At 41.5% G+C, this 27,433-nt stretch overlaps 1 protein-coding gene across 7 annotated transcripts in view; it reads right to left on the bottom strand.

Moving 5' to 3' along the window:
• The window catches only part of SLC4A7 (solute carrier family 4 member 7), a 275,999-nt gene that overhangs the window by 207,634 nt on the left and 40,932 nt on the right, over positions 1 to 27,433 (bottom strand). Inside the window, exon 1 of one of the 7 annotated variants that reach the window (XM_070727279.1) lies at positions 17,463 to 17,491. The exons of the other annotated variants lie outside the window; for them this stretch is intronic. Coding sequence (XP_070583380.1) covers positions 17,463 to 17,489 — 27 coding nt within the window. The 5' untranslated portion in view covers positions 17,490 to 17,491. Of the gene's footprint in view, positions 1 to 17,462; positions 17,492 to 27,433 lie in introns of those variants that run through there. 7 annotated transcript variants of the gene reach the window in all.

The raw sequence follows: 27,433 nt of genomic DNA on the forward strand, positions 1-27,433 counted from the left end.
CTAGCGTCCTTAGTTTGGTCAGCTTCAGCACATTATTTTATCCCTGGTTTAGGACTTAAAAAATTTATTCTGAGAGAGTAACAATGAAAGAGCTGGGAACATCATTAGCACCTGCAAAGAAATAGTCTGAGCAAGTAGAGCAATGGAAAAAAGCCTGCAAAGACTTAGGGCTTGGAAAACATTCTTCTTTGCAGAGAATAACAATGAAAGCGCTTGCAAGCGGGTAAGAGCTGGGAACATTGTTAGCACCTGGTTAGGGCTGGAAAGAAACATTTGGAGCAAGTTAGACCAATGTGGGGTGGAAACCTGCAAAGACTTAGAAGACTTGGAAAATATTCTTCACAGAGAGTAACAATGAAAGAGCTTGGGTTAGGGCTGAAAAGAAATGTCTGGAGCAAGTGAAGCAATGAAAAAAACCCAACCCTGCATAGTCAGGGTTTATAATACATTCTTGGCAGAGAGTAACAATGAAAGTGCTTGCAAGCTGGTAAGAGTTGGGAACATTATTAGCATCTGGTTAGGGCTCAGAGCAAATTAGAGTAATGAAACAAACTCTGCAAAGACTTAGGGCTTGGAAAACATTCTTCACAGAGAGAAACAATAAAAGAGCCTACAATGTAAGAATTGGGAAGATTGTTAGCAGCTAGTTAGGCCTGGGGGGGGGGAGAAAGCTACATTCAGAGTATAAGGCACACCCTAATTATCAGCCTCTTTTAGGGAGGAAAAAGGGTGTATCTTATACACTGAATAATATGGTATATTATTGCTAAGAGCTCACAATTTGATAGTAGATAAATTTTAAAAAACATTGTGGCATAATGACAGAAGTTTCAGGTTAGATTACGATGATTTTGTTTAGATCAGTATTCAGCCTTGAAATTTACAACATGGTCTTAGCATAGCCAATCATGACTGCTTAGCTTAACTTTATACAGTTGTTCTTAGCCAGTGATGGTGAACTTACGCCATGTGTGCCACAGGTGCCTACGCAGAGCCATATCTGTCATCATGTGAGCTATTGCCCTAGCTTAGCTCTAGTGCGCATATGCATGCTGGTCAGCTGGTTTTCGGCTCATGCAGAGGCTCTGGGAGGGCATTGTCAGCTTCTGCGGGGAGGGCATTTTTGCTTTCTCCAGACTCTAGGGAAGACTCTTGTGCTTGGAGAGGACAAAAAACGGGCCTACTGGGCCCACTGGAAATCAGGGAATGGGCCATTTCTGGCCTCCAGAGGACCTCCAGGGAGCAGGGGGAAACCATGGCCCATTCCCTGATTTCCAGTGGGCCCAGTAGGCCCGTTTTTTGTCCTCTCCAAGCACAAGAGTCTTCCCTAGAGTCTGGAGAGAGCGAAAATGCCCTCCCCCCAGAAGCTGAAAATGCCCTCCCAGAGCCTCTGCATGAGCCGAAAACCAGCTGACCAGCATGCATATGCGCACTAGAGCTAAGCTAGGGCAATAGCTCGCATGACGACAGATATGGCTCTGCGTAGGCACCTGTGGCACACATGGCATAAGTTCACCCAAAAATTGAATTATGGGCATATGCGCATGCACTTTCAGTACCTGAGGGAAAAATATTTGCCATCTCTGATCTAAGGTTTTTGAAAGATGATATTGTTCTGACCTAAGCTTCCTGGTAAATAATAAAGCACAAACAGAGCCCCCAAAAACTATTTTTATTTTCAACGGCTGTGAATTATGTTCATTCCCAGCTGTAATAAGTCCCAAACAATGTTAATTAGTCCAACAGAAATCTTTTGGAAGAAGGCAGATAAGCACCAACCTTTATTTTTCTTGACACACTGCCGAAGACTTAATTGGCAAATATCTTTGCAATGCCAAACAGAACACAGTCAGAACAGAAATGCTGAGTTACACCAATTACAATTGAACCAAGTTGCTTCCTGCAACAAGAACATCAGTGTGCTTCCATTTTCTTTGCTATGTGAGGGGCCAATCATCTCCAAGTCATACTCTCAAGTAGCCTTTTTCCTTCTTAATTGTTCTTGCCTTCTGGCAGCTCTGTGCATGCTGCATTAGGAATAGGCTCCCCCTGTTCCTCTGCCTCGCTCTTGTCAGCCTCTGGAGACTTGGAGTCAGTACAGACCTCCCAGATGGCCCAGGCTACATCTCTGCCTCTGACACCGAGTTCCTCCCCAGCATCCTCACTATCTGACTCTGCTGCCAGCTCCACAGGCCTCTAGTGGACCACAACAGATATAAGGTCTGCAAATATATTTTTAATCACAAACTACCATTATATATTAAGAGTTGGATTTAAAAAAGAAAATATGAATTTAAAAAAATATATAAATATATATATAGATGAATTCTCCTTGCCCACTCAGAATTTGAACCAAGTCTGGACTTCCGGTTATGACATCACGCCAAAGCTGAGCGGCCTCCGGTCACTCCGGCGCTGTGATCGGCATTTCTCTGGTTTTATGCAGCTTTAAAGCAATCACCGACTTGGAGAGCCAGGCAATTTGAAAGGGGAAGACCGATGCATCTGTGGTTGGCAGGTGTGCCGCCCGATAGCGAGGGGAGCCCTAGTGCTGGCCGAGAAGAAGCTGGTCTGACAGGCCGGCTCAGAGGCGTGATAGCCCAACTCCATAGAAGGAAGCAAAAGAGAAGCAGCTCAGAGGTGAGCAGGACAAGATTGGGAGGAACTTTGAAGGGGATCTTTCATCGGACTGATCGATTAAGGTGATAATAGGAGAGAAAAGAACCCTGCTGTCAGGAGGTGATCAAGCGGAGGACATTAAGCCAGAGACAGTGAAAGATGCGGCAACTGAGCAGAAAGGGCAGAAATGGCGGCAGAGACTTGGTAGAGCGAGTGGATACTAGTGTATACAGTTGCTCCCAGTTTCTGCTGAAGACAAAGCAGCAGCGAATGGTTTTTAACATCGGATTTCGACAGCAAGGACTAAGAAGGACTGAGGAAGGTGTGGAAGGTCTGTGGATGTAAGGAATTTTTTTTTGGATTGAGCCGGAGATTGAGACTGAGACAGACTCTAAAAGGAGTTGGAGTTGGAGACGCTATTTAAAGCTGGAAGATTGGAGAACATTTATTAGTGCACCAGAAGGTTATAAGACTATCAAAGACTATATAACAACCCTTACTTTCTCTTTTTCTCTCTTTTCTTTTTCTTTTTCCTGGACTTTCCTCTGGATTTTTTTTTGGGACTCTCACCTCGGGATTTTAGATTAAATTTCTTGAATTTCAGTGAATTATTGAACTGCCTATTGTCTATTCAACAAACAAACTGAAATATTAAATTTTTTTTTCTCTTAAACTATTTAAGATTTTTCCTAATTCGCATTACTATCAACTTTCTCTCTCTCTCTTTTTAAATTGGTTCCTGAAAACTCTGAAAATTCTGAAACTGCATATTTGATTTTTAAGATAGATAATTAAATTTAGAATATTAATCCTTTAAATTAGATATATATTTTACCTGTAATTAACTGAGATTCTAACTGTGATTCTAACAATCTTACTAACACATATTGATTGTATTATATTGATTATATACAAACTGAATGATCTGTTGATTTATTGATCTGCTGACTTTTCAACTTATTCAATTCAATTACTGGCTTGTTGATCTATTGAAACTTATTGAGATTTATGGTATTACTAATAAATACTAATAAATACCAATCTTATTAAGAACAGATATATTAGAAACAATAGAAATATCAATTGACTAGAAAAACCATAGAAACTATATATATCAAGGGAAACTGTGACATAATCTAAACCTCCCAAGATACAAAGATTATAAATTGTGATACAATAATTTAAATTATTGTCTAGTAATGATCAAATGTTAAACTATTGATGTGTTTGAAGAAATATTGATTACAAAGAAATATTGAGATACATTGATTAGTTTATACATATAGACCCTGAAGGCTATTGAAATTCTGAATTATTTACGAACATTGGGATATATAGAACATACTGACATTCTGATAAAGATCTCTTAAACATAAATACTACACCACAATTATTCTACCTTTATACAACAAAGTATATGGCCCAATTCGGAAGTGTCTGGAACCTCTTCAAAATGTCCAACACCAACACTCTCACAAGCAAGACATGGAAAAAAACAACTGCTCCACCACCACCCCCATCAAAACAATGAACCTCTGATACTGCCACGTGTGATAAGGCCCCAATGACTTCCAATCAGCAAGCCCAAGCTACAACCCTAGCTTTGCTCCAATAGATGATGATTAAGACCTGAATGGGGCGAATGGACGAGAAAATAGAATCCATCCAAGGAGTATTAACAAATAATGAAGAATTAAGAAGATGGAAGAATTTAACGAGAGAATGAAAACCAGGATTCAAATATTATAGAAATAATATTGAAAGCCAGGAGAGTCTCCACCAATAGAATTTACGACTACACCTGGTCCAGATTTCACTTTTATGACTTTAGTCTTCTCCATACTATTTCTAAAGTGTCCGGGTCGTAGCCTTGTAGCTCTAGGTTGCACCGGATAATAGCCAAGCGATGAGGTGGAACCACTCTGGATCTGGATGGTGAGAGGCCCCCTGCTGCAACATATCCTCCAAAACGGGGAGTCACCAGGGGTCCTGAACGGACAGACAGAGACGTGAATTAATATGTCATCCAAATAGCATAAAATATGAATGGCCGTGGCTCGGATATGAACCACCAGGGTGCCTAGGAGCTTGGTAAAGACTCGCAGAGCCGAGGACAGCCCAAAGGGCATGGCCCTATACTGATAATGTTTGCCCTGGAAGGCAAAACGTAGAAATTGCTTGTGGCCCTTTAGCAATAGGGATGTGAAGATAGGCTTCCATCAGGCCCAAGGAGACCATAAAGTCTCCTGGATGGATAGAAGCTAGGATGGATGACAAGGAATGCATCTTAAATTTCTTATATTTAATGAACTGATTTAACTTTTTGAGGTCTAAGATGGCCCTCCATCCTCCAGATGTCTTAGGGACCATGAAGAGGATGGAGTAGAAGCCAAGACTTCTCTGGGAAGAGGGAACTGGTTGGATAGCCCTGATAGCCAGCAAATGTTGTATAGCCTCCTCCATTCAAAGACGAGATGGAGAAGATCTGGGGGATGGACATGAAATGAAAGTTTAGGAGGTATGAGAATAAACTCCAATTGGAGACCCCATTCCACAGTGGAAATAACCCAGTGGTCCTTACAGGAATGGCGTCAGCTGGCGCCCCCCAATGGGAGTAGCATGGAGCTCACCATCTGGGCTTTCTAGAAGCTCTGGTCAAGGAGGAACCTCTTTGAAAACAGGATCCTCTACCCCTGGGGTTTCTGCCAGCTTGGGAGCGAAAACGAGGGAAATACTGACCTGAGTTCCTCTGTTGATGGCTGGGACATTGAAAAGGTTGGGTTTTGGAGGCTTTCTTGTTGGTGGGCCTCAAAGCCTTCTTTTTGTCAGCAGTTTCAGTGAGAAGGAGGTCCGAGAGGTCGCCAAATAGAAGGTCGTGCTTCAAAGGCTCCATGGCTAGCTGCCATTTTTGCCTCACTCCCGCCTGCCAAGGGTGGAACCATAGAAGTCTTCTGGCTGTCGTTGAGGCCACTACTGACCTTGCTGCAAATCTCGATGAATGCAAGGTAGCATCCGCTATGTATTGAGCCGCTGCAAAAACCTTATTGAATTCCTGTTGACCCCGTAGATCATCAGGGGGAATATGCTGCTGGAGCTGTTGAAGCCATAAAAGAATAGCTCTAGAGAAGAAAGATGCTGCTGCTGCACTCTTGATAGCCCAAGTATCTGCTAAGAAACACCTTTTGAGCATTTGCTCCAGGTGTTTGTCTTCGCGTTTTAACACCTCCTCTGCGTCACCAGGCACAGCCACCGCAGAGTGTAGAGTTTTTACTGGTTCATCAGCTTTGGGAAAGACAAGAAGATCTTCATAAGATGGAGAAAGTTTATATAACTTCTTGTCTTTAGTTGTGGGATTGAAGTTGAAGGTCAGGTGGTCCCATTGCTTGAGCAAAGCATCTTTGAACAATTTTGACATGGGGATGACCTCATTATCTTCCTGTTCCTACATAAAGTATGGCAGTTTTCCTCAGGTGGATCTGTGGAAGGAGCAGATTGCTTATCTTGACCAGCCAAGCCTGTGGCCAATCTTGCCTTGAAAGAAGAGATTTGAAGAGCTGGAAAAATTGCCACAGGGGTTGGAATCTTGATTTGTGATTCCTCATCCTCTGACAGGCATTGGAATGGGTCATCCCTGTCCTCTACGTCGAGATCCTCATTCTCATCCTGAGAGGAATCCGAGTCTTCAGGCACTGGAATTCTGTAGGATGAGAAAGGACTCCCGGGCCTAGGGACGCATGGAGGGGGACGAGAGAGAGAAGGCACATTAATAGCCGAGAGCTTGGCATCAATGGCTTGAGATAAGGCAGAATACATAGATTGAAGCTCTGGAGGAAGATTAGTAATGGTAACCGGTAAAGAGGGAGATGCCCTGTAGGCCTGGGTTGGGTCAGGCTTGGAGGGATCTTCCATCATAATATCTGGCTCCTCTGGACCTAAGCCCCATAGGTTAGGTTGGGATCTGTTTAGGTTTGGCTCATCCAGAGAAAGCACAGGGACACCAGAGGGAAGCAGTTTAGAAGTCTCTGGAAAGTCCGGGCTAACGTGCATTTGGGCCTGTACTTTTAACCGTTTAGCTGATTTCTTATGCATCCTTTGCAGAGCTTGGTCTCTTCTCTTCTCAGACCTGTTGGGTCTAGCCATTAAGGGGGCTCCGGAGGAAGAGGAGGAAGAGGCTTGGGGGATATTTTCAATTTCATCGCCAGTAGACCTAACCTCTCTGGGACCTTTTGAAGTGCCTCTCTTGGGAAATGAAGTCATGGCCTGAACAAATTACAGGTACAAGACTTGAGCCAAGAATAGGTGGGAGAAGCTCTAAAGGGCAATGTTCCCAAGAGGAAGGGGACCCTGCTCCTAGGCCCAGGAGTGTCTGCAACTCAAAGTCAATCTGGCCGGTACCAGAGTTCGTGCCAGTGAGTACAGAGGGGCAGGCCTTGCTAACCTTAACAAGTAAACCAAGGCACACTGGTTTGGAGGCCTAGCCAGGGAGAAAAGTATCTCACAGCTTACTCCAGGGCCAAGCAGCGGACTTGATGGCGCCAGGCGGGACACGCATGGGCGATCCACAAGTGCCGGAATTACTGGGTGCCGAGTGCCTTCGCGCCAAAATAAACCGCTCCATTTACGTTTTTGCAAAAAAACGGAGGGAAGACTAAGTCCGGGAGACAAAAAACAGTCCCACTCCACAGGAGGATAAAAGCCCTTTTAAAAAAATAATTCCTTTGCTTGCCAGTAAACCTCCTGGCCGATTAGATTTGTTAATAAAATACAATCCAGCAGCAGCGCAAACAGGGCGCTTTGGAGAAAGCAGCAATAGTCGCGCCACAGCTTCTCCCTTTGCGCTGAGCTCAGTAAGGCTGGCGCGAAAACCAAGCAAGCTTAAAGCAAAAAGGCAAAGAATTTTTTTACTTATCTGATTGCAGAAGGAACGAAGGGAAGGTGTTTTAGAGAGGAGCGAGCCACCACATGTCCTGCTGAATCGCAGGAACGAGCGAATTCTGGGGAAGGGGCGGATCCAGCAGGCTTTTTAAAGACTAGGCTCGGTCCTCTGTGGATTGGACAGCGAGCAACCCATGTGACTGCTGGACCCGCTCCTTCAGTACGGAGAAGACTAAAGTCATAAAAATGAACATGACCCACAAACAAAAAACTAAATTAAAAGAAGTACTGAATGTAAAGACAACCAAAAAAATCAAATATTTAGGATTATGGATATCCGCAAACTGCAGTACGATTTAAAAAGATAATTACGCAAAATTAATGCAAAATATAAACAAGGATATAGACAAATGGTCAAACTTACAACTCTCCTTGATGGGTAAAATAGCAGCCATTAAAAGTAACATCTTGCCAAAAGTTCTATATCTTTTCCAGGTTGCTCCAACAAAACTTAATAAAACATTATTTACAAATCTTAATCAAAAATTCCATAAATTCATCTGGTCAAAGAAAAAAGCTAGGATTAAACTTAAACTATTACAGGACCATAGGAAGAGGGGGGGGGGGTTGGTTTGCCAAACCTGGAGCTCTATTATAAATCAGCAATACTATATTGGATAAAAGAATGGATCCATCTTAAAAACATCAGACTACTAACGCTAAAAGGTTTCAATCTACAAGCAGGCTGGCATGCATTTTTGGAAGGTGAAAAACATAAAACACACACATACTTCAGACAACATTATACCGTACTAGAAACAGCTTAATCGAAAGCTGGTTACAAATAAAAAAATCCCACTACTACTCAACACCAATTTCTACTGCTGGCACAACTTAATAAAATGTACCCAAACATTTTGCCAATTTGTTGGAAGTGCAAAAGGGAAACAGGAACCTACTACCATCTATGTTGGACCTGCCTGGTTGCTTAAAAATTCTGGTGTAAAATTAAAAACTATTTAGAGCAAATTGTGGCACAGACAATCCCCCTAAAACCTGAACTTTTCCTCCTTGGCATTGTAAGACAGAAATTCAAAAATGAAAATAAATACCTAATCCTCCATATTATAACGGCAACAAGATTATTATACGTACAAAATTGGAAAACAGAAACAGCCCCCACAACTTTAAGCTTTATAAACAAGATCCTTGAATGTGCCAAAATGACTAAAATGACCTTAGAGCTACAGGAAAAGGACAAATCCAAATTCTACAAAATATGGGAAAGCTGGTATAAATGACTTAAACAGGAAAAATACATTTAAAAAACCCTAACGCAATAGTGATACTAGACACTCCTTCCTCTCATATCCAAACGCAATGACAAATATAGAAATACTGCACCACAAATCAATAGAACCCAACCCCCCCCAAAAAAGAACTCGTACCCCCACCAGAAATACCCAAGACGAATACCAACACAACATTTACAATAAAAAGAAATAAGTATACAATTCCATATCCTAGACATGAATACCCAACTTAAGGTCACTCAACAATGATAGTCAACGATATGGTTGACGATTTATGTTATGTTTTTTACTATTGAAATCTAATATTTTATATGCTTTAAACACATTTGTTTGTCCTTTTTCACCCCCTATTCCCCCTTTCCCTATGTATGATTTGCCTGTTCTGGTTGTTTTTATGTGTAGAAAATTAATAAAGATTTTTTTTTTTTAAAGAATTTGAACAAAGTCTGTCTTTATTTTTGCCAGGATTTGCCCTGCTAAGACCCAGCTTTGACTTGGTCTTCAGCAGGATGGATGTGGCAAAACATTGCTCCCATCCTCATTGCTGATCTTCTTGACTTTCATCTAGAGAGCCCTAAAGAACATAGAATAATAGAATAATAGAATCATATAGTTGGAAGGGACCTCCAGGGTCATCGGGTCCAACCCCCTGCTCAATGCAGGATTCACTAAATCATCCCAGAAAGATGACTGTCCAGTCTCTGTATGAAGACTTCCAGTGAAGGCGAGCTCACTATCTCCTGTGCAAACTGCTCCACCGGTTTATCACCCTTACCATTAGAAAGTTTTTTCTGATATCTAATCTAAATCTACTCTCTTGCAGTTTCATTCCCTTATTTCTAGTCCTTCCATTTGCTAATAAGAACAATGCTGATCCCTCTGCTCTGTGACAGCCCTTCAGATATTTGTAGACAGCTATCAAGTCTCCTTTGCAGACTAAACATCCCTAGATCCTTTAACCGTTCCTCATAGGACATGGTTTCCCGACCATCCTTGTAACTCTCCTTTGAACTTGCTCTAGTTTATCAATGCCCCTTTTAAATCGGGCCCCCCAGAATTGAACACAGTATTCCAAGTGTGGTCATCAGTGTTCCCTCTAAGCCGCACAGCGCGCTATAGCGCAAAGGCTTTTAACCCTCAGCCTGGAAATTTCAAATTCCAGCGCAGAGGACCGACCTCTGCACCGGAATTTGAAATTAAAGAAATTGTCGTTGCTCTGCAAACAACAGTTTCCAGCAACAGTTCCATCAAGTAAAGGCGGGAAAGAAAGGGGCCAATTGCAGGCCCGCTTTCTTCCCCGCCCCTTAAATCCTGGATGTTCTCCTCCCCGCCCCCCGGCAGCCAAATGGTTGTTTAGCTGCCAGCTGGGTAAAGTAAGAAAGCTGTCTGGGGGGCCTGGGTCTAGCGGCGTAGCTCGCCGCCGGGCCTTTAACCATCCATGCATTGGGGGTGGGGCCATGGGTGGGAGGCAACAACTGGGGCCCCTGGGCCAGGCCGCCAGCCTATCACGGTTTCCCCACTGCAGTCCAGGCCCACCCGCCAGCTTCCCACGGCCCACCTGCCACCCAGGCCCACCCGCCAACCTATCCTGGTTCCCCTGCGGGCACCCCATGGCCTGGTTCCCCCGCAGGCATTTCGCAGCCCAGGCCCAGCTGCTGGCTTGCCGCAGCCCATCCGTTACCCAGCTGCCCGCCGGCCTATCCTGGTTCCCCCATGGGCGCCATGGCCCAGGCCCACCCCCGGCTTTCCGCAGCCTGCCCGTCACCCAGGCTTGCCCACTGGTCTATCCCAGTTCCCCCATGGGTGCCCCATGGCCCAGGCCCAGCCGCTGGCTTGCCGCGGCCTGCCCATCACCCAGGCTTGCCTGCCGGCCTATCCCGGTTCCTACTGTATGTTGATGCTGGGGAGGGCAAAGGGGTGGACGCGGCCTGCTGCCTCTTAGCTGGAGAGCCAGACAGGGGCGAAGGCGACGGCGGAGTCCAGCGCTGGGGCCATGCAGGGCCGTGGACCGGCAAGCCACTTTCCGCTCTTTCCTCTCTCTCTCTCTTTCCCTCTCTATTGCCAGCGTGGTGTAGGAGAGAAAGAGAGAGAGAGAGAAAGGAGGGGAGAGAGAGAGAAAGAAAGCAAGAGAGAGAGAGAAAAGGAGATGAAGGGAGAGAGAGAGAGAGAAGAAAGGAGAGAAAGAGAACAAGAGAACAAGAGAGAGAGAGAAAGAGAGAGAGACAGATAGCAATAGACAGAGCAAGAGAGAAAGAAAAAGAGGGAGAGAGAAAGAGTGAGGAAAAGAGAGAGAAAGAGGGGGGAGAGAAAGAGAAAGAAAGAGTGAGAGAGAAAAAGAAAACAGAGAGAGAGAGAAAGAGAGGGAGAGAGAGAAAGAAATGAAAGCAAAAAGGGGAGAAAAAAGAAATGAGAAAATGATTGAGGCAGAGAATGAGAGGAAAGAGAAACAAAAGAGAGAGAGAAGTGACTCTTGATTTAAAGGATATGGTAAAAAGGACCCAAATAATAACAAAAAAACCCCAGCCCTCATCTATTTTTGGAAATGGTTCAAGAGTTCACAGTAACACACAAACACACACGGGGGGAGGGGGAAGGCAGGGATGGAAAAAGAGAGGTGAGGGGGAAGGAATGAGACAGTGGTAGAAATTTGAGGAGGGATGTTTGGTTATTAAATATGGATTGACCATGGAATGATGGTAAAAGATATATTTAGGTGTTTAATATTAGGATGTATTAATTCGTAAAATTGGATTAGAATTTTAGGACTATATATAATTACATAGGTAAAATTAATGGAAGATACATGTGATAAATAAGGGGTTTATGATATGTACCGTATGATTTTATGAGTTTGCATTATGAATTTAAAATATACATAGAAATGTAGAACATTGATGAAAGTTAATAATAGTAAATGCTAAGTGCCTGAAAATTAATTGAGCTTGGAAATATTGAATGAAATTATAGAAAAGTAAATATGGAACTATATTAATTGGTGTTCAGATAGATTTTCATAGTGTTATTAGATTACTATAATACTATGATAAATATTTAAGAAATGAAGATTTTAAAGCATGGATTTATTGATAGTTGTGTTTTTGGTTTTGCTGGTTGTTTTAGTTTTAATAGTAATAGATTTTAGAAACAAAGAAGACTGACAGCAGAAAAAGACCTCATGATCCATCTAGTCTGCCCTTATGCTATTTCTTGTATTTTTATCTTAGGATGGATATATGTTTATCTCAGGCATGTTTAAATTCAGTTACTGTGGATTTACCAACCACGTCTGCTGGAAGTTTGTTCCAAGGATCTACTACTTTTTCAATAAAATAATATTTTCTCATGTTGTTTTTGATCTTTCCCTCAATTAACTTCAGATTGTGTCCCCTTCTTCTTGTGTTCACTTTCCTATTAAAAACACTTCCCTCCTGAACCTTATTTAACCCTTTGACATATTTAAATGTTTCGATCATGTCCTCCCTTTTCCTTCTGTCCTACAGACTATACAGATTGAGTTCATTAAGTCTTTCCTGATACGTTTTATGCTTAAGACCTTCCACCATTCTTGTAGCCTGTCTTTGGACCCGTTCAATTTTGTCAATATCTTTTGTATGTGAGGTCTCCAGAACTGAACACAGTATTCCAAATGTGGTCTCACCAGCGCTCTATATAGCGAGATCACAATCTCCTTCTTCCTGCCCACTCCTGGAACTTAGGGTTGGTGATCGGAGGTGGAGGCCAAATGCTCAATCAAATGGCTGGAGCTGAGAGTAGTGTCACTGGCTCTCTTACATTTTGAATACCAAGTGTCCGGCACACATGTCCTAATGGACAACATTCAACCAAGGATCATATCAACCGGCAAAAGAGCACTCGCTTCAGGGCACTGATGCAAGCGGCAAGGAGACTGGGACTGTGGATGGAGCTATCTATTGCTGTTGGAGGACTATATATCTGGTCCATATTTCCAACACTTAGGCAGACTGGTTCAGTTGAACCACAGTGGATCATGTAGAGTGGCGCCTTCTGCATCCATCCATCTTCCACAACATCCGAGCCATTTCAGCCTTCAGATCAACCTGTTTACAACCCCCCAAAATGCCCACCTCATGAGGTTTTTCTCTCGGTTTCAGTTCCACGGAGCAGAAGGGGTGAATGCCTTTCAGAGTTGTTGGCCACTGGGCCTCCTTTATGCTCCCCTCCCCCTATTCTGCTGCAGGTCATCCAGAAGTTGTTGAAGGAGTGTGCAGTTGATTCTGCTGGCTCCTTTTTGGCCAAGACAGGCCTAGTTTGTGGATCTGATGGCATTGTCAAGTCACCCCATCATGGAGATTTACCTCTGTCTGAGACATCACTCAGCCAGGGGGCATTGGTACATCCAGACCCTCGGTGACTGCCTGGTGATTGAGTGGCATGCCTTAAGGTGGCAGGATTATGATTTAGATGTGAACTTCACTATTCAGTTGTCCTGCCATACGTCCACTGAGAGGATTTATTCTGTGACATGGAAGTCCTTTTGTTCTTGGTATGCATCTCACCTTTGAGAGTCCCATTGTCAAAAGTACTAAAATTTCTGCAGTGGAGATTGGGCAAAAGTCTCTCCATGAACACACTCAACAGACAGGTTGTGGCTCTCCCCGAAAACACTCCACAGACAGGTTGTGGCTTTCTCATCAGTGCTGTCAGGTTGATTCCCTCATGCAGTTTCCATTGTTGCTTTCTACAGGGGAGGGGGTTCCAACTTGCATCCTTCAGTGATTCACCAATATCCAACCTGGGACCTTCCCAGAGTGCTGAAATCGCTCATGGAATCTCCTTACGAACCACTGAGGGAAGCCTTGATTCCACATCTGACTTACATGGTTTCCTTTCTGGTCATGATTATGTCTGTGCACAGAATCTCCATGCGTGTTTTACCTGGGCTGGATAGTGCTCTGGTTAGACCTATCATTTATTCCCAAACTAAAATCTTCTTTCCCTCAGGCACAGGAACTTCTTTTGCCTAATTTTTGCCTGTACCCAATCCATCTGTCAAAAAGACTTTGGCACTCTCTGGATGTTAAGAGAGCTCTCCAAATATAGAGGACTCATCCCTTCTGCAAGACAGAGGCTCTTTTTGTCACTTTCCATCTGCGGTCTCTGGGTCTTCTCATGTCTTCTACAACCATTGGGTGCTGGATTTGCAGCATTATTGCCAAAGTGTACAAGAGTTCTTCCCTACCTTAATGCACAGGGATCACAGCACCTTTGATGTGCAGTACCGTCCACAGCTTGGGCCACTCAGGCATCCTTGGAAGAAGTATGTTGAGTTGCCCCCTGTGCTTTGCCCTCTCAATTTATACGTCATTACAAAATTGACGCATACACATTAGTGGATGCTGACTTCAGCCAGCATGTTTTATAGTGGGTACTAGAGGAGGTTCCCTAAATGAACTCAGACTGTTCCCACCCGGGGGTACGTAGGGCTTTGGTATGTCCCATCCTGAATGCTGGCTCCACCCATGATGGAGAAGGAACGTTGGTCTTACCTGATATACCTCTTCTCATAGGGTGGAGCTAGCATTCAATCCTGCCCTTATACAGTCTGTTCGGGCCAGCTCCTCATGTGCATTCCTCCTGGGACGGTGTACTGTATCTGGTTAGTTGGCGGTTGTTGACCAAATGGGAGTCTATGACTAGTTGCCTGTTGTCTGAGTTTTGCCACGCTAGATCTAGTCTTTGGATTCCTCAAAGCTGTATCTTAGCAGGGCAGAACCTGGCAAAAAAAACCAACAAAAAACCCAGACTCGGTCCTCATTCTGAGTGGACGAGGACAAACCATCCGGAATGCTGGCTTCATTCTATGAGAAGAGGTGTATAACGTAAGAGCAACACACCATGAACCAATTGCATAATTTTAATTAGTTTTTCTCTAAACGGTAGGCTTGAATTTATCACCTTTGCAAATCCAAAATTATAGAACATTCTCAAACCATCTATCTACCCAATGGATATAATGTAGGTAATTATAAGAATGCTCCATCTGCTGTTGTTGTTATTATTATTATTATTATTATTATTATTATTATTAATTAGTATACTGCTCTTCTCCGAGGACTCGGGGCGGCTATGCTTAGTTGCAACACTTAATTGTCTGATAATACTTTCCATCTAAATCTGCACTGATGTTGATGTTTTATAAAACATGTATTTAATAAAAATAGATTTGGTATTTATTGCTTAATACTTATAAAACATTTCTAGGATTTTATAATAGTTGGCTGTGAACATCTCATCTAACAAGCTAAGAAAGAAAGAGTTGTGTCAAGTGTCCTTTCCAATGTTATTCTAAAGATTCATACACATGCTAGAAACCTGCTTTTCTGAGATTTAAAGCCATAGATATTTTTAAACCTCTTGGCTCATTAAGCAGGGTAAAAATCTGGGAGAATTAGAACTCACAAAATCAAAACAAAACTAACTGAGAAATCTCCATTAAAGAATACTGCAACCAATATAGGATGGAGAAAACTTTTCAATAGAACTGGGCCTCTATTAACTTAGGAATGCTCTTTTTCATCCTTCCTATGTTTAAGGATCTATTATTACTTATCGATTTGCACATCAAAATAAGTAATTCAGAAGTAATTCAGACAAAAATAAAATGGTAGAATCAGCTCCTCAGGCAATCATGTTTCTAGAGAATACTCTCCATGAAGTTATCAAAAAAATTGAGGACCTCAATTTTGTGCTGAATATTGTTTGTTTGTTTGTTTGTTTGTTTGTTTGTTTGTTTGTTTGTTTGACTTCTATGCTACCCAATCCCGAAGGATTCAGCTGAATATGAAGTAGCTTTTAGGTTTAAGGATCAAATTTTCCTGGACTGAAAACTATTATGTACAATAGTGTATACAATAAACAAAACTACATACAAAAAAAAATCAATACTTTTCTCATTCTTTGGAGATTTAATAAAAGCTCCAATTAGTGCAGAAGATAGCAGACAGACTGCTGTTGGAACAATCCCACCACTGCAATTACACTAATTTTGAATTGGCTGCAGTTACTTTGCATTAGTTTCTAATCAACATTAGAGTAATAATTAAGTTGTAAATGCTTCAACACTGGAAGTTTTAAAGAGGAGATTGGATAACCCTTTGTCTGAAGTGGTGTACAGTTTTCTGTTAAGCAGGGGGTTGGACTAAAATACCGCCAAGGTCCCTTCCAACTCTGTTATTTTTTTCTATTGATTGCACTGTGTCAGATACTCCATTGCTATAGTTGACTCTGGTTGTCCAATCATCTCATGAAAGCCGCTCCTCCCTGGGAAATTCATAGGACCCTGCATGAAACTCCATGTCTTATTTGTGGTATCTCCTTCATTATGTTTTCCCCAAAGGCTCAATTAATGTCCCTGCTTATATGTCAGAAAATAATGTAAACCTTGTTATTATTGAGCAGTTATTGTTGAATATTGCTTTTGTAACTTACCCTCCAAAATGAGAGTAAATTACAAACAACAACAACAACAACAACAATAATAATAATAATAATAATTTATTAGATTTGTATGCTGCCCCTCTCTGAAGACTCGGGGCGGCTCACAACAACAATACTGTAATAACAATGTTACAATGAAACAAATATAATATTAAAAAGCAAGTATAACACATAACCCATATTCAAAATGGATCAGAATCTATCTTAGGGGCAAAATTTGACAACTTTGTTTTTTCCAATAGTACCCTGGATATATTAACTTAGACTGGTGCTATATAGTGACTAACACTAATGAGGGGAAGCTTTCAATTGATTTACTGTGTTCGACATTGAACCTTCTGTCCCGTACTGACTACATAGTATACAGTATATTGAAATGGTATTTTTATTTATGTTGCAGGAAAAAATAATAGTAGCAAATATACTTTTTGCTACTTGATCAGAACACAGCTCAGGTATAAACTTTTTACAAGAAAATAGCAGGAAAGGAAATCTAAAAATGCCTCCATATGTGGCACAATCTTATTAAATTACCTATCTATAAACAACTGATGCAATACATTTATTCTTGTTAAGCATATCCCTCTTTACTATCTATTAGACAATGATGACTATGCTTTTATAACATCTGAATAAAATTTGTTAGTGATATAAATACTCATAAAGCATTTTCAATCAGAATTCAAGCTAAAGTATTATCATATTAAAAATCATTTACAGCAAAACACACAAAATTAATAATGTTTCTATACCATATAAAAATGAGATGAGCCAATTTTTAAGAAAGCAATGAAAAGGAAGGATGATAAAAAAACCTTAATGGAAATATATTTTAGATAAATATTTTTCTATTAATTGCTATTCAAAAAGTCACTATAATAGATATCCCTCCCCCATCATTCACTGAAAAGGCATTAGCTAATATGCAGTACAAAAAGCATTTGATTCAAAGATTTTTAATGCATTTAACTTTCTGATCTAAAAACAACTTTCAATGTCATTAAGGTTAGGATGAATTTATATTTGTGAATTGCATCAGTTTGAAATTTACTATTAACATTTTGCACCATTTTTCAGATGATAAATAATTATGCACTTTGGGAAGGTTAACTATGAAGAATAACCTCTATGCTAGCAATGTAAAAAGATAAAAAGGGAAAAAAGATATTTACATACAGGTAGCAGCTCTCTGTCTAGATGCATTGCTTCCATGCTGATGCAGAAAAAGAAAATGTCCTTGTAGAAGACTGCAGTGTAATGTGCTTCAAGATATCAGACTGTCCATAAACATAACCTTTTCATAACATTATATCCAACATAAATGCATACTGCTACAAACTCCCTGCTGCAGCCAATTATCTCACAGAAATACTTAATTGTTCAAGCCAGTAACTGCAACCTCACAGGATCACAGAATAACAGAATTGAGGAACATGGCATGGCTTCAAAATCCACAGAGGGAACACCAAAAAAGGAGCTGAAACTATGGGGTTTGTGACTTAGCATTTAACTACAGCAGTAACCAAAACAGCCTCACAACTGAAATATTCTTTGAAAGCTAAAATTTCTTTACTACTAACTACAGATATTTGATTCAAATTCTAAAACATAAAACTAAAAATTCATGCATTAAAAACACTTAAGACTATATATTTGAATTTGAAAAACATTTCCTAATGCAACATCATTTTTTAAAAAACCACTCTTAGGGATTTAAGAAAACCTAAGTGATTGAGATTGTTCCCATTGAAAAAGCACAACTCAACACTTATTTTTATTTATTTATTTATTTTATTAATTGGATTTATATGTCGCTCCTCTCCGACTGTATTTCTTAAAAGCAATTTATTTGAAATATAACCCCTGTGTAGTTTTTTTCCTTAATTTTTAACTTTTCATACTTGAACATACTTCCATATACAGTGGTACCTCTACTTAAGAACTTAATTCGTTCGGTGACCAGGTTCTTAAGTAGAAAAGTTAAGTAGAAGCATTTTTTCCCATAGGAATCAATGTAAAGGCAAATAATGCGTGCAAACCCATTAGGAAAGAAATAAAAGCTCGGAATTTGAGTGGGAAGAGGAGGAGGAAGAAGAGGAGGAGAACAGTCGCTGCGGAAGGAAGAAGGTGAGGTGATGGGAATCAAAAAAATCCAAAACTTTAAGGCTTTAAAAAAAAAAGAGGGACTCTGAGTCAATGAGAAGGAGCACGCGCCTCCCTCTGTTTGCTCTGGGTTGCCAAAGCTTCCTTTAAGCACCGCCGAAAGGCTCCTCTGGCAGCCCAGAAAGCTTGAGATGGCCGGGATTAAAGGGGGAATGGCAGGAAACTGGCCGGGCCTTCATGCTGCTCTCAAATTTCCTGGGAAATTTTTCCGGGCTCAGGTTCTTAAGTAGAAAATGGTTCTTAAGAAAAGACAAAAAAATCTTGAACACCTGGTTCTTATCTAGAAAAGTTCTTAAGTAGAGGCGTTCTTAGGTAGAGGTACCACTGTATTAGCCACTTGTGTTTCTCCTTTTTTTAAAGTAGCTATCAGGTCACATTGCTTAAAAAAAACCTCAACTGAGTTACCATATCAACTTTATAATAAAAAATCATATACTGTACTGGAGTATAAGACACACCTTTTTCTACTCTAAAAGAGGCTGATAATTAGGGTGTGTCTTATACTCTCAATGTAGCTCCCCCCCAGCCCTAACTAGTTGCTAACAATCTTTCCAGATCTTGCCTTGCAGGCTCTTTCATTGTTTCTCTTTGCAAAGAATGTTTTCCAAACCCTAAGTCTTTGCAGGGTTTTTTTCATTACTCTAACATGCTCTGAATAGTTTTCTTTCCAGCCCTAGCCAAGTACAGCTCTTATCAGCTTGCAAACTCTATCTTTGATTTTTTTTTCATTCTCTATTTGCTCCAAATGTTTCTTTCCAGCCCATACCAGGTGCTAACATGTCCCCTGCTCTTTCATTGTTACTCTTTGCCAAGAATGTATTTCAAACCCTGTCTTTGTAAGGGTTATTTTCCATTGCTTTACTTGCTCCAGATATTTCTTTCCAGCCCTAACCAGGTGCTATTAATGTACCCAAGCTCACTACTCTCTGCAAATAAGAATGTTTTCCAAGCCCTAAGTCTTTGCAGGGTTTTTTCTATGCTCTACTTGCTTAGACTGTTTCTTTCCAGCCCTAACCAGGTGCTAATGATGTTCCTAGCTCTTGCTGGTTTATAATGTGCTGAAGTTGACCAGACTAAGGACACTAGCCAGATGAATACCTTTTAAGAAGATTATTTTCCCCATTTTCCTCCCCAAAATGAAAGTGTGTTTTATATTCCAGTGTGTCTTATACTCTGAAAAATACGGTATTTAAAATATTCAGTTTTCATAGCAGTCTTTATTAAATAAACCTACTTTTTTCTCAGTAAAATTGTATATGCAATTTTAAGTAAAAAGATTAGTTCAAATAAATTCATGTTTCAAAATCTCTTTTGGGTAAATTTCCTCATATTTATAAGTAATAAAAAATATCCACCATGTACCATTATTCTATCCAGATGATTCTAATGCACTCTAATCCTGCTGAGATGTAGGCTGGCTGAGGAAGTGGGAGAGGTGATCCCCTGAAAGCCGGAGCATATTGGTTGTGATGGGGAGATACAGATATGGTGAGAGCCGGGGGGGGTAGGCTGCTTTCGGGGTACTAGGACTCGCTGTATTAAAGTGATTTCCTGTTCTGGCCCCTTGGAATCATCTAGTTCACCCTGTAGTACTGGTGACAAGTGAAGTCAGGACCCTGGATTCATGCTGCAGCTGCTGCTCAATGCTATGTCAATTGTGACCAAAAAAACCCTTGTTCGAGATTTATTCTTGGAGGAAGGGGCAGATCTCACATGTATGAGTGAGATTTGGCTGGGCCCAAAAGGGAGATGTGGAGATGTGCCCAGCTGGGTTTCAGGTACTGCATCAGCAGCAACCTAGGGGAAGTGGTGGGAGAGTGGCGATTGTCATTCAGAAAACTCCCAACCCACACAGGATTCTGGCTTCCAAGGTAGATGGGTATGAGTCCTTCCTTGTGAGATTGAGGTGGGGTTGTTGCTAACATACCTGCCTCCCAGCTGCATTGCAACAGCCCTGTCTGCTCTCCTTGAGGTGGTAGCCGAGTTGGCGTTCAAGTTGCCCAGACTTATAGTATTGGGGGATTTTAATGTACTGTCACTCAGGGATAGTGTAGGAGTTCTTGGCTTCCATGATGGCCGTGGACCTGACTCAAGTAATACAGGGTCCAACTCATGATCTGATATTAGGGGGAATAGTCACCCAGCCTTGTCATGGTCAGATCATTTCCTGTTATGGCTGGATTTTATGGCACCAATCCCCAACTGCAGGGAGGTGGAACTGATTAGGTGGTTCTGTTTCAGATGCGTAATGGACCCAGCTGGGTTTTAGAAGGTGCTTGGAGATACCCCTGACTCATTTGTACACAATCCGACTGTGTCAACAGACTCAAACTCAACCCTGATAAGACTGAGTGGCTGTGGGTTTTGCCTCCCAAGAACAATTCTGTCTGTCCATTACCCTGGGGGGGGAATTATTAACCCCCTCAGAGAGGGTCCACAACTTGGGCGTCCTCCTCGATCCACAGCTGACATTAGAGAACCATCTTTCGGCTGTGGCGAGGGGGGTGTTTACCCAAGTTTGCCTGGTGCACCAGTTGCGGCCCTATTTGGACCAGGAGTCACTGCTCACAGTCACTCATGCCCTCATCATCTCGAGGCTCAACTACTGTAATGCTCTCTACGTGGGGCTACCTTTGAAGAGTGTTTAGAAACTTCAGATCATGCAGAATGCAGCTGCGAGAGTTATCATGGGCTTCCCCAGGTATGCCCATGTCACACCAACACTCTGCAGTCTGCATTGGTTGCCGATTAGTTTCCGGTCACAATTCAAAGTGTTGGTTATGACCTATAAAGCCCTTCATGGCATCGGACCAGAATACCTCCAAGACTGCCTTCTGTCGCTGCTTAGGTCCCACAGAGTTGGCCTTCTCCAGGTCCCGTCAACGAAACAATGTTGTCTGGCGGGACCCAGGAAAAGAGCCTTCTCTGTGGTGGCCCCAACCCTCTGGAATCAACTCCCCCCGGAGATTAGGATTGCCCCCGCCCTCCTTGCCTTTCGCAAACTCCTCAAAGCCACCTCTGCCGTCAGGCATGGGAAAATTGACTCCCCCAGGCCGTTTCTGTTTTACACAAGGTTTGTCTGCTATGTATGATTATTATTTTTTTATATGTAGGGTTTTAAATTGCTTTTTTATTGTTGGATTTGTATCATGTTTTGTGTTGTGAGCCGCTCCGAGTCTCCAGAGAGGGGCAGCATACAAATCGAATAAATGAAATGAAATGAGTCTCTGATAATGGCCTGGAATCAGGGCTCTGGACCAGATTTCATCTTTGTAACCTCTCTCTCTGTAATAGATCCCAGAAGGCTCCTTGGTTCATCAAGGAGCTCCAGGAGATGAAACATCGGAAAAGATGTCTGGAGCAGTGTTCGAGGTCCAATAAATCTGAATCCAACCGAGCACAGGTAAGAGTTTGTATCAAGGCTCACCTCGTGGCGATCAAGGCGACAAGATCTTTGCATCTTACTGCCCTAATTGCATCCATGGAATCTCGCCCAACCAACCTGTTTAGTATGATTTGCTCCCTCCTTGATATGGGGGGAACTGATGAGCCCTTGCAGGGCAGAGCTGAGGAGTTTAGTCAGTTCCTGTTGGATAAAGTCACTCAGATTCTGACAGATTGGGGAGAAACTACTATCTGGGAAGGAGGAGAAAGGTGGGAAAGGGACATTTTCATTTACAGTTTGAATTCTAACACAGACCATTCACAGATTAGGCTGGGTAGGAAATACTGGCTGGAAAGGAGAAGAAAGGAGGGGGAAATCCATTTCCAATTGCACTTTAAATTCACAGAGGCCAGAGGAGGAGCTCCATGCTGGGACTCTGAGACCTAGTGAGAGAAGGAGGAGAGAAAAGTAGTGAAGAAAGACAAAATGTCGAAGCTCTATATGATGAACAAGGAGTCTTAAAAACATCCCACGATAAAAAACAAATAATTGAAATGTTTTTTGCCAATTTGTATAAAAAGGAAGATATCAATGAACACTCAATTTTAGAATTATTACAACATTCAGACTTAATTAAAATAAAGAAAGAACACCAGGAACCCATAAATAAAAAAATAACAGCCTTTGAAGTAGATAAAGCAATTGCCAATTAAAAAAAACAATAAAACTCCTGGGCCAGATAGCATTCCTGCTGAATTATATAAACAAGCCTCAGAAAATTTGAACCCTATACTTCTAAAACTATTTAACGAAGTACTAGAAGAAGCCCTAATTCCTGACACATGGAACGAAGCCTACATAACATTAGTCCCGAAAGATGAGAAAAATAGGTCTCATATGCAGACTTACTGTCCGATATCTCTACTAAACTCAGACTATAAAATCTTTGCCACAATTATCGCTGATAGATTTAAAAGGATTTTAAATATTATTATACACACAGATCAAAATGGTTTCCTTCTGACAAGGAACATTGGAATGAATACTAGAATTATACTTGACTCCATAGAATATTATAATGAAAATATTGATAAGCCTGCTGCGTTCATATTTGTTGACCTTTATAAGGCTTTTGATAGCTTACACTGGCAATTTCTTATTTCACAACTGGAAACTATGAACTTTGGTAACCACTTTGTTAACCTAATTAGAGCCTTATATACTATCCCATCAGCGAAAATACCAGTCAACAACAATATCACAGATAAGATATATATCAAGGTTCGACAAACCCAGGCGCCTGGTCGCCAGTGGCGCCTAGAAAATGTTGTCTGGCGCCTAGAAAATGTTGCCTGCTGTACTGTATGTCAGCGTTTCCCAACCGGTGTGCCGCCTGGGCAGGGCGCTGCGGTGCCTCTGACCTCTCCGCTCCTGCCCGATGCCGCGGTTTCTGGCGCTCTCCTGCTGGGTCCCAAAGAAGGCAGGCAGGAAGGAGAGCTCCATTCTTCGCGCCTTTTTCCCGCCTTCCTTCTTTGGGGCCCAGCAGGAGAGCGCCAGAAACCGCGGCATCGAGCAGGAACCGGGAGGTCGGAGGCACCGGCACGGCAGCGCCCACCCAGCTGAAGGTTCCCTGTCGTCATCGGCAAGTGTCCTTTGGGGCCCGGCGGGAGGGCACTGGCGGTGGGAGCGGGGGGGGGGCCGCGGCTGCAGCGGCACAGGCAGTCGCGGGGAGATGGCGGGGGGAGCGGGGGGCGGCTAAAGCGGCCCCGGGCACCGTTCCCTGTACGCTTTTCCAGGGGCGCGCAGGGAGCCGCGGCCACCCGCCCGCCTACCGGATTTCCCTCCGCGCGGCTGGGGAGGTGGATTCGCCGCCCCCGCCAGCCCGATCTCCCTCCAGTGGCTGGTGACGTAGTTCTACCGCCCTCGCCAGCCTGATCTCCCTCCGTGGGGGGGTGGGGGGCGACGAACCGACGACCGGGGGCTGTCCGTCCGTGTTGGGTGGTGCAGGGCAGGCACAGGCAGCCCCAGGGGAGAACAAGGGAGGGAGAGAAAGGAAAGAGAGAGTAAGGGAGGGAGAGAAAATTGAATGAAGGAGGGAGAGAAAGAAAGAGTAAGAAGCAGAAAGGATAGAGAAAAAGGAAGAGAAAGGGAGGGGGAGAAAGGAAAGAGGGAGGAAGGGGGGGAGAGAAAATTGAATGAAGGAGGGAGAGAAAGAAAGAGTAAGAAGTAGAAAGGATAGAGAAAAAGGAAGAGAAAGGGAGGGAGAGAAAGGAAAGAGAGAGAAAGGGAGAGAAAGGGAGGGAGAGAAAATTGAATGAAGGAGGGAGAGAAAGAAAGAGTAAGAAGTAGAAAGGATAGAGATAAAGGAAGAGAAAGAGGGGGAGAAAGGAAAGAGGGAGGGAGGCGGGAGAGAAAATTGAATGAAGGAGGGAGAGAAAGAAAGAGTAAGAAGTAGAAAGGATAGAGAAAAAGGAAGAGAAAGGGAGGGAGAGAAAGGAAAGAGGGAGGAAGGGGGGGAGAGAAAATTGAATGAAGGAGGGAGAGAAAGAAAGAGTAAGAAGTAGAAAGGATAGAGAAAAAGGAAGAGAAAGGGAGGGAGAGAAAGGAAAGAGAGAGAAAGGGAGAGAAAGGGAGGGAGAGAAAATTGAATGAAGGAGGGAGAGAAAGAAAGAGTAAGAAGTAGAAAGGATAGAGAAAAAGGAAGAGAAAGGGAGGGGGAGAAAGGAAAGAGGGAGGAAGGGGGAGAGAAAGAAGATATGAAGGAGGGAGAAAAAGAAAGAGAGATAGGAAGGAAAGAGGGAGAGAAATGAATGAGAGAGAAAGGGAGGGAGAGAAAGGGAATGAAAGAGGGAGAAGGGGTGAGAGATAGAAAGGATAGACAGAAAGGGAGAGAAAGGAAAGAGAGAAAGGGAGGGAGAGGAAGGAAAGAGATGAGAGAGGAAGGAGGAGACAGAAAGAGAGGAAGGAAGGAAGAGAGAAAGAAAGAGGGATGGAGAGAGAAAGGAAGGAAGAGAGAGAAAGAGGGAGGGAGAGAGAAATAGAGCGAAAGGGAGGAAGAGAGATGTCAGGTGGAGACTCGGCAAAAAACCAAGTTTGCTTAAAAAAAATTCTGGCTCCTAAATTTTTTGGCTGGCTCCTAGATTCTGAACAACTTTGTCGACCCCTGATATATATATCGGTAAAAGTGTCAGACAAGGATGTCCACTAGCCCCATTACTTTTTATTTTGGCTTTAGAAACCCTGTTAAATAACATAAGAGCAAATAAACAAATTCAAGGTCTTAAAATAAAATATGAACACTTTAAAGTTCAAGCTTTCGCTGATGACATGGTTTTCATACTACAGGACCCACTAAAAACAATTACAAATTTTATTAAAGAAATGGAGAGATTTGGTATCATGTCTGGACTAAATATTAATAAAGAAAAAACTAAAATGATAATTAAAAATATGTCTCAAACCCAGATAACTAAACTAGAGGAATTATCTAAACTCAAATCTACAAAACAAAATTAAATATTTAGGCCTATGGATCACTGCAAACTGTGCAGCAATCAAAAAAGACAACTATGATAAACCCACAGAAGATGTAGACAAAGAATTGAAAAAATGGACAAAACGTCCTCTTTCTTTAATAGGAAGGATAGCCACGATCAAATCAAACATTCTCCCAAGATATTTATACCTATTTCAAACTGCCCCAACAAAATTAAATAAAGCCTTTTTTGAGTCACTACATAAAAAGTTCCGCAAATTTATCTGGGCAAAGAAGAAGGCAAAGATAAAAATGAAATGTATGTTCAACCACCGCACAAGAGGAGGATTTGGACTCCCTAATATGGAATTGTATTACAAAGCCTCAATGTTTAATTTAATTAGGGAGTGGATAACTCTGAAAAACAGAAGGCTACTTCTACTAGAAGGCTATGACCTCCTTAAGGGATGGCATGCCATCTTACTAATAGACTTGCACAAAATAGCACCTTATATCAAGCAACATTACATTCGTAATGCATTAATCCATGTTTGGCAATCAATTAGGAAGAATTATTACCTAGCTATTCCAAAATGGATTTCACCAATTGAAGTATTTACTTATCCTAATCTTCTTCACATAAATAAGATAATAACTTACGAACAAGTACTTGACCCAAATGACCTTTTAATATCTAAACAAACTCTTGCAGAGATTGGTCTAAACTTAGACTGGTATCAATATATACAACTACATAATATCTACACTAAACACAAAAAAACCTTTGCATTCCAAAAAAATATTCCATTAGATAAGATCATATTTGGCCCAAAAAAGAAAATAATATCTAACTTATACAATATCCTCTTACAAAATTATACGATAGAAGAAACAGTTAAAACAACGATGATTGCCTGGGGTAAAAAATTTGTGTATAACATCTACCTTAACGAATGGGAAAGAATATGGACAAAAATTATAAATATACAATCGCCACCACCCAGAAAGAAAACCAATATATAATGTTTTATAGATGGCAACTCCCTCCAGCAAGACTTGCTAAAATTTATCCAAATATGTCTCCAAAATGCTGGAAGTGCAATGAAAAAATTGGCATATACTACCATATGTGGTGGACCTGTGAAATTGCAAAAGCCTATTGGTTAAAAATAAAAAATAATAATAGAGCAAATTACTTCTATAAATATATCCCTAAAACCAGAACTGTTCCTCCTAGGAATAATAAGACAAAAGATTAACAAAATGATTACTATATTATAATTCAAATCCTCACCGCAGCAAGAATTCTCTACACCCAATATTGGAAACAGGAGCAAACACCCACTATTTTAAACCTCATAATTAAAATCATGGACTACGCAGATGTCTAAACTGACCATGGAACTACAAAATCGAGATGACACGGTTTTTTACCAAGTCTAGGGCAAATGGTATGAATGGCTAAGGAAAAAAAATTGCTCAAATAATCCAAAAAGAAAATAACCCAACAAAATAATTTACTACAGAATGATAAATCTTTAAAAAACACTCCAATCAACATAAGGTATAAGATACAACCCATATGTAACACTGGAAGAATTTACACTCATAACCTTAAACCAACTACAGTAATAGAATCCATCAACTACTCTAAGAAAGGGAATAATGTATCAACGATAAATACGGACTCAACGTCATATGAAAACAATATACCAGCCTTTCGCTGGCTCCTTCCTATCTTTCTTCTATCTTATTTTACCTTTTTTTCTCTTCTACCATACTGTTTCAATCTTTTCTTCTTTTCCTCTCCTTCTCATACTTCCTTCACCTTCACACAATGACTGACTATATAAAGATTCATTCAGAAATGAAATTGATATAATTAATTTATTAAGAATCAACCCTACGTATGTAATGAGAAAGCTTTAAACTACCAAACTAAACTAAACATACTGTTATTATGTATTTACTATGCACCGTTATAGAAATTGTACCCCTTCCTTTATTACCTCATATGCACTGTTATCATTTTTCTATTTCATTTTGATTAATGTTTCCTTACTTCCATCCTTTTTTTAATGTATATTTCATAAATATTATTTTTCCAAAAAAAAATAAGTGAAA

Source organism: Erythrolamprus reginae, chromosome Z (genome assembly GCF_031021105.1).
Source record: "Erythrolamprus reginae isolate rEryReg1 chromosome Z, rEryReg1.hap1, whole genome shotgun sequence".
Taxonomy (NCBI): domain Eukaryota; kingdom Metazoa; phylum Chordata; class Lepidosauria; order Squamata; family Dipsadidae; genus Erythrolamprus; species Erythrolamprus reginae.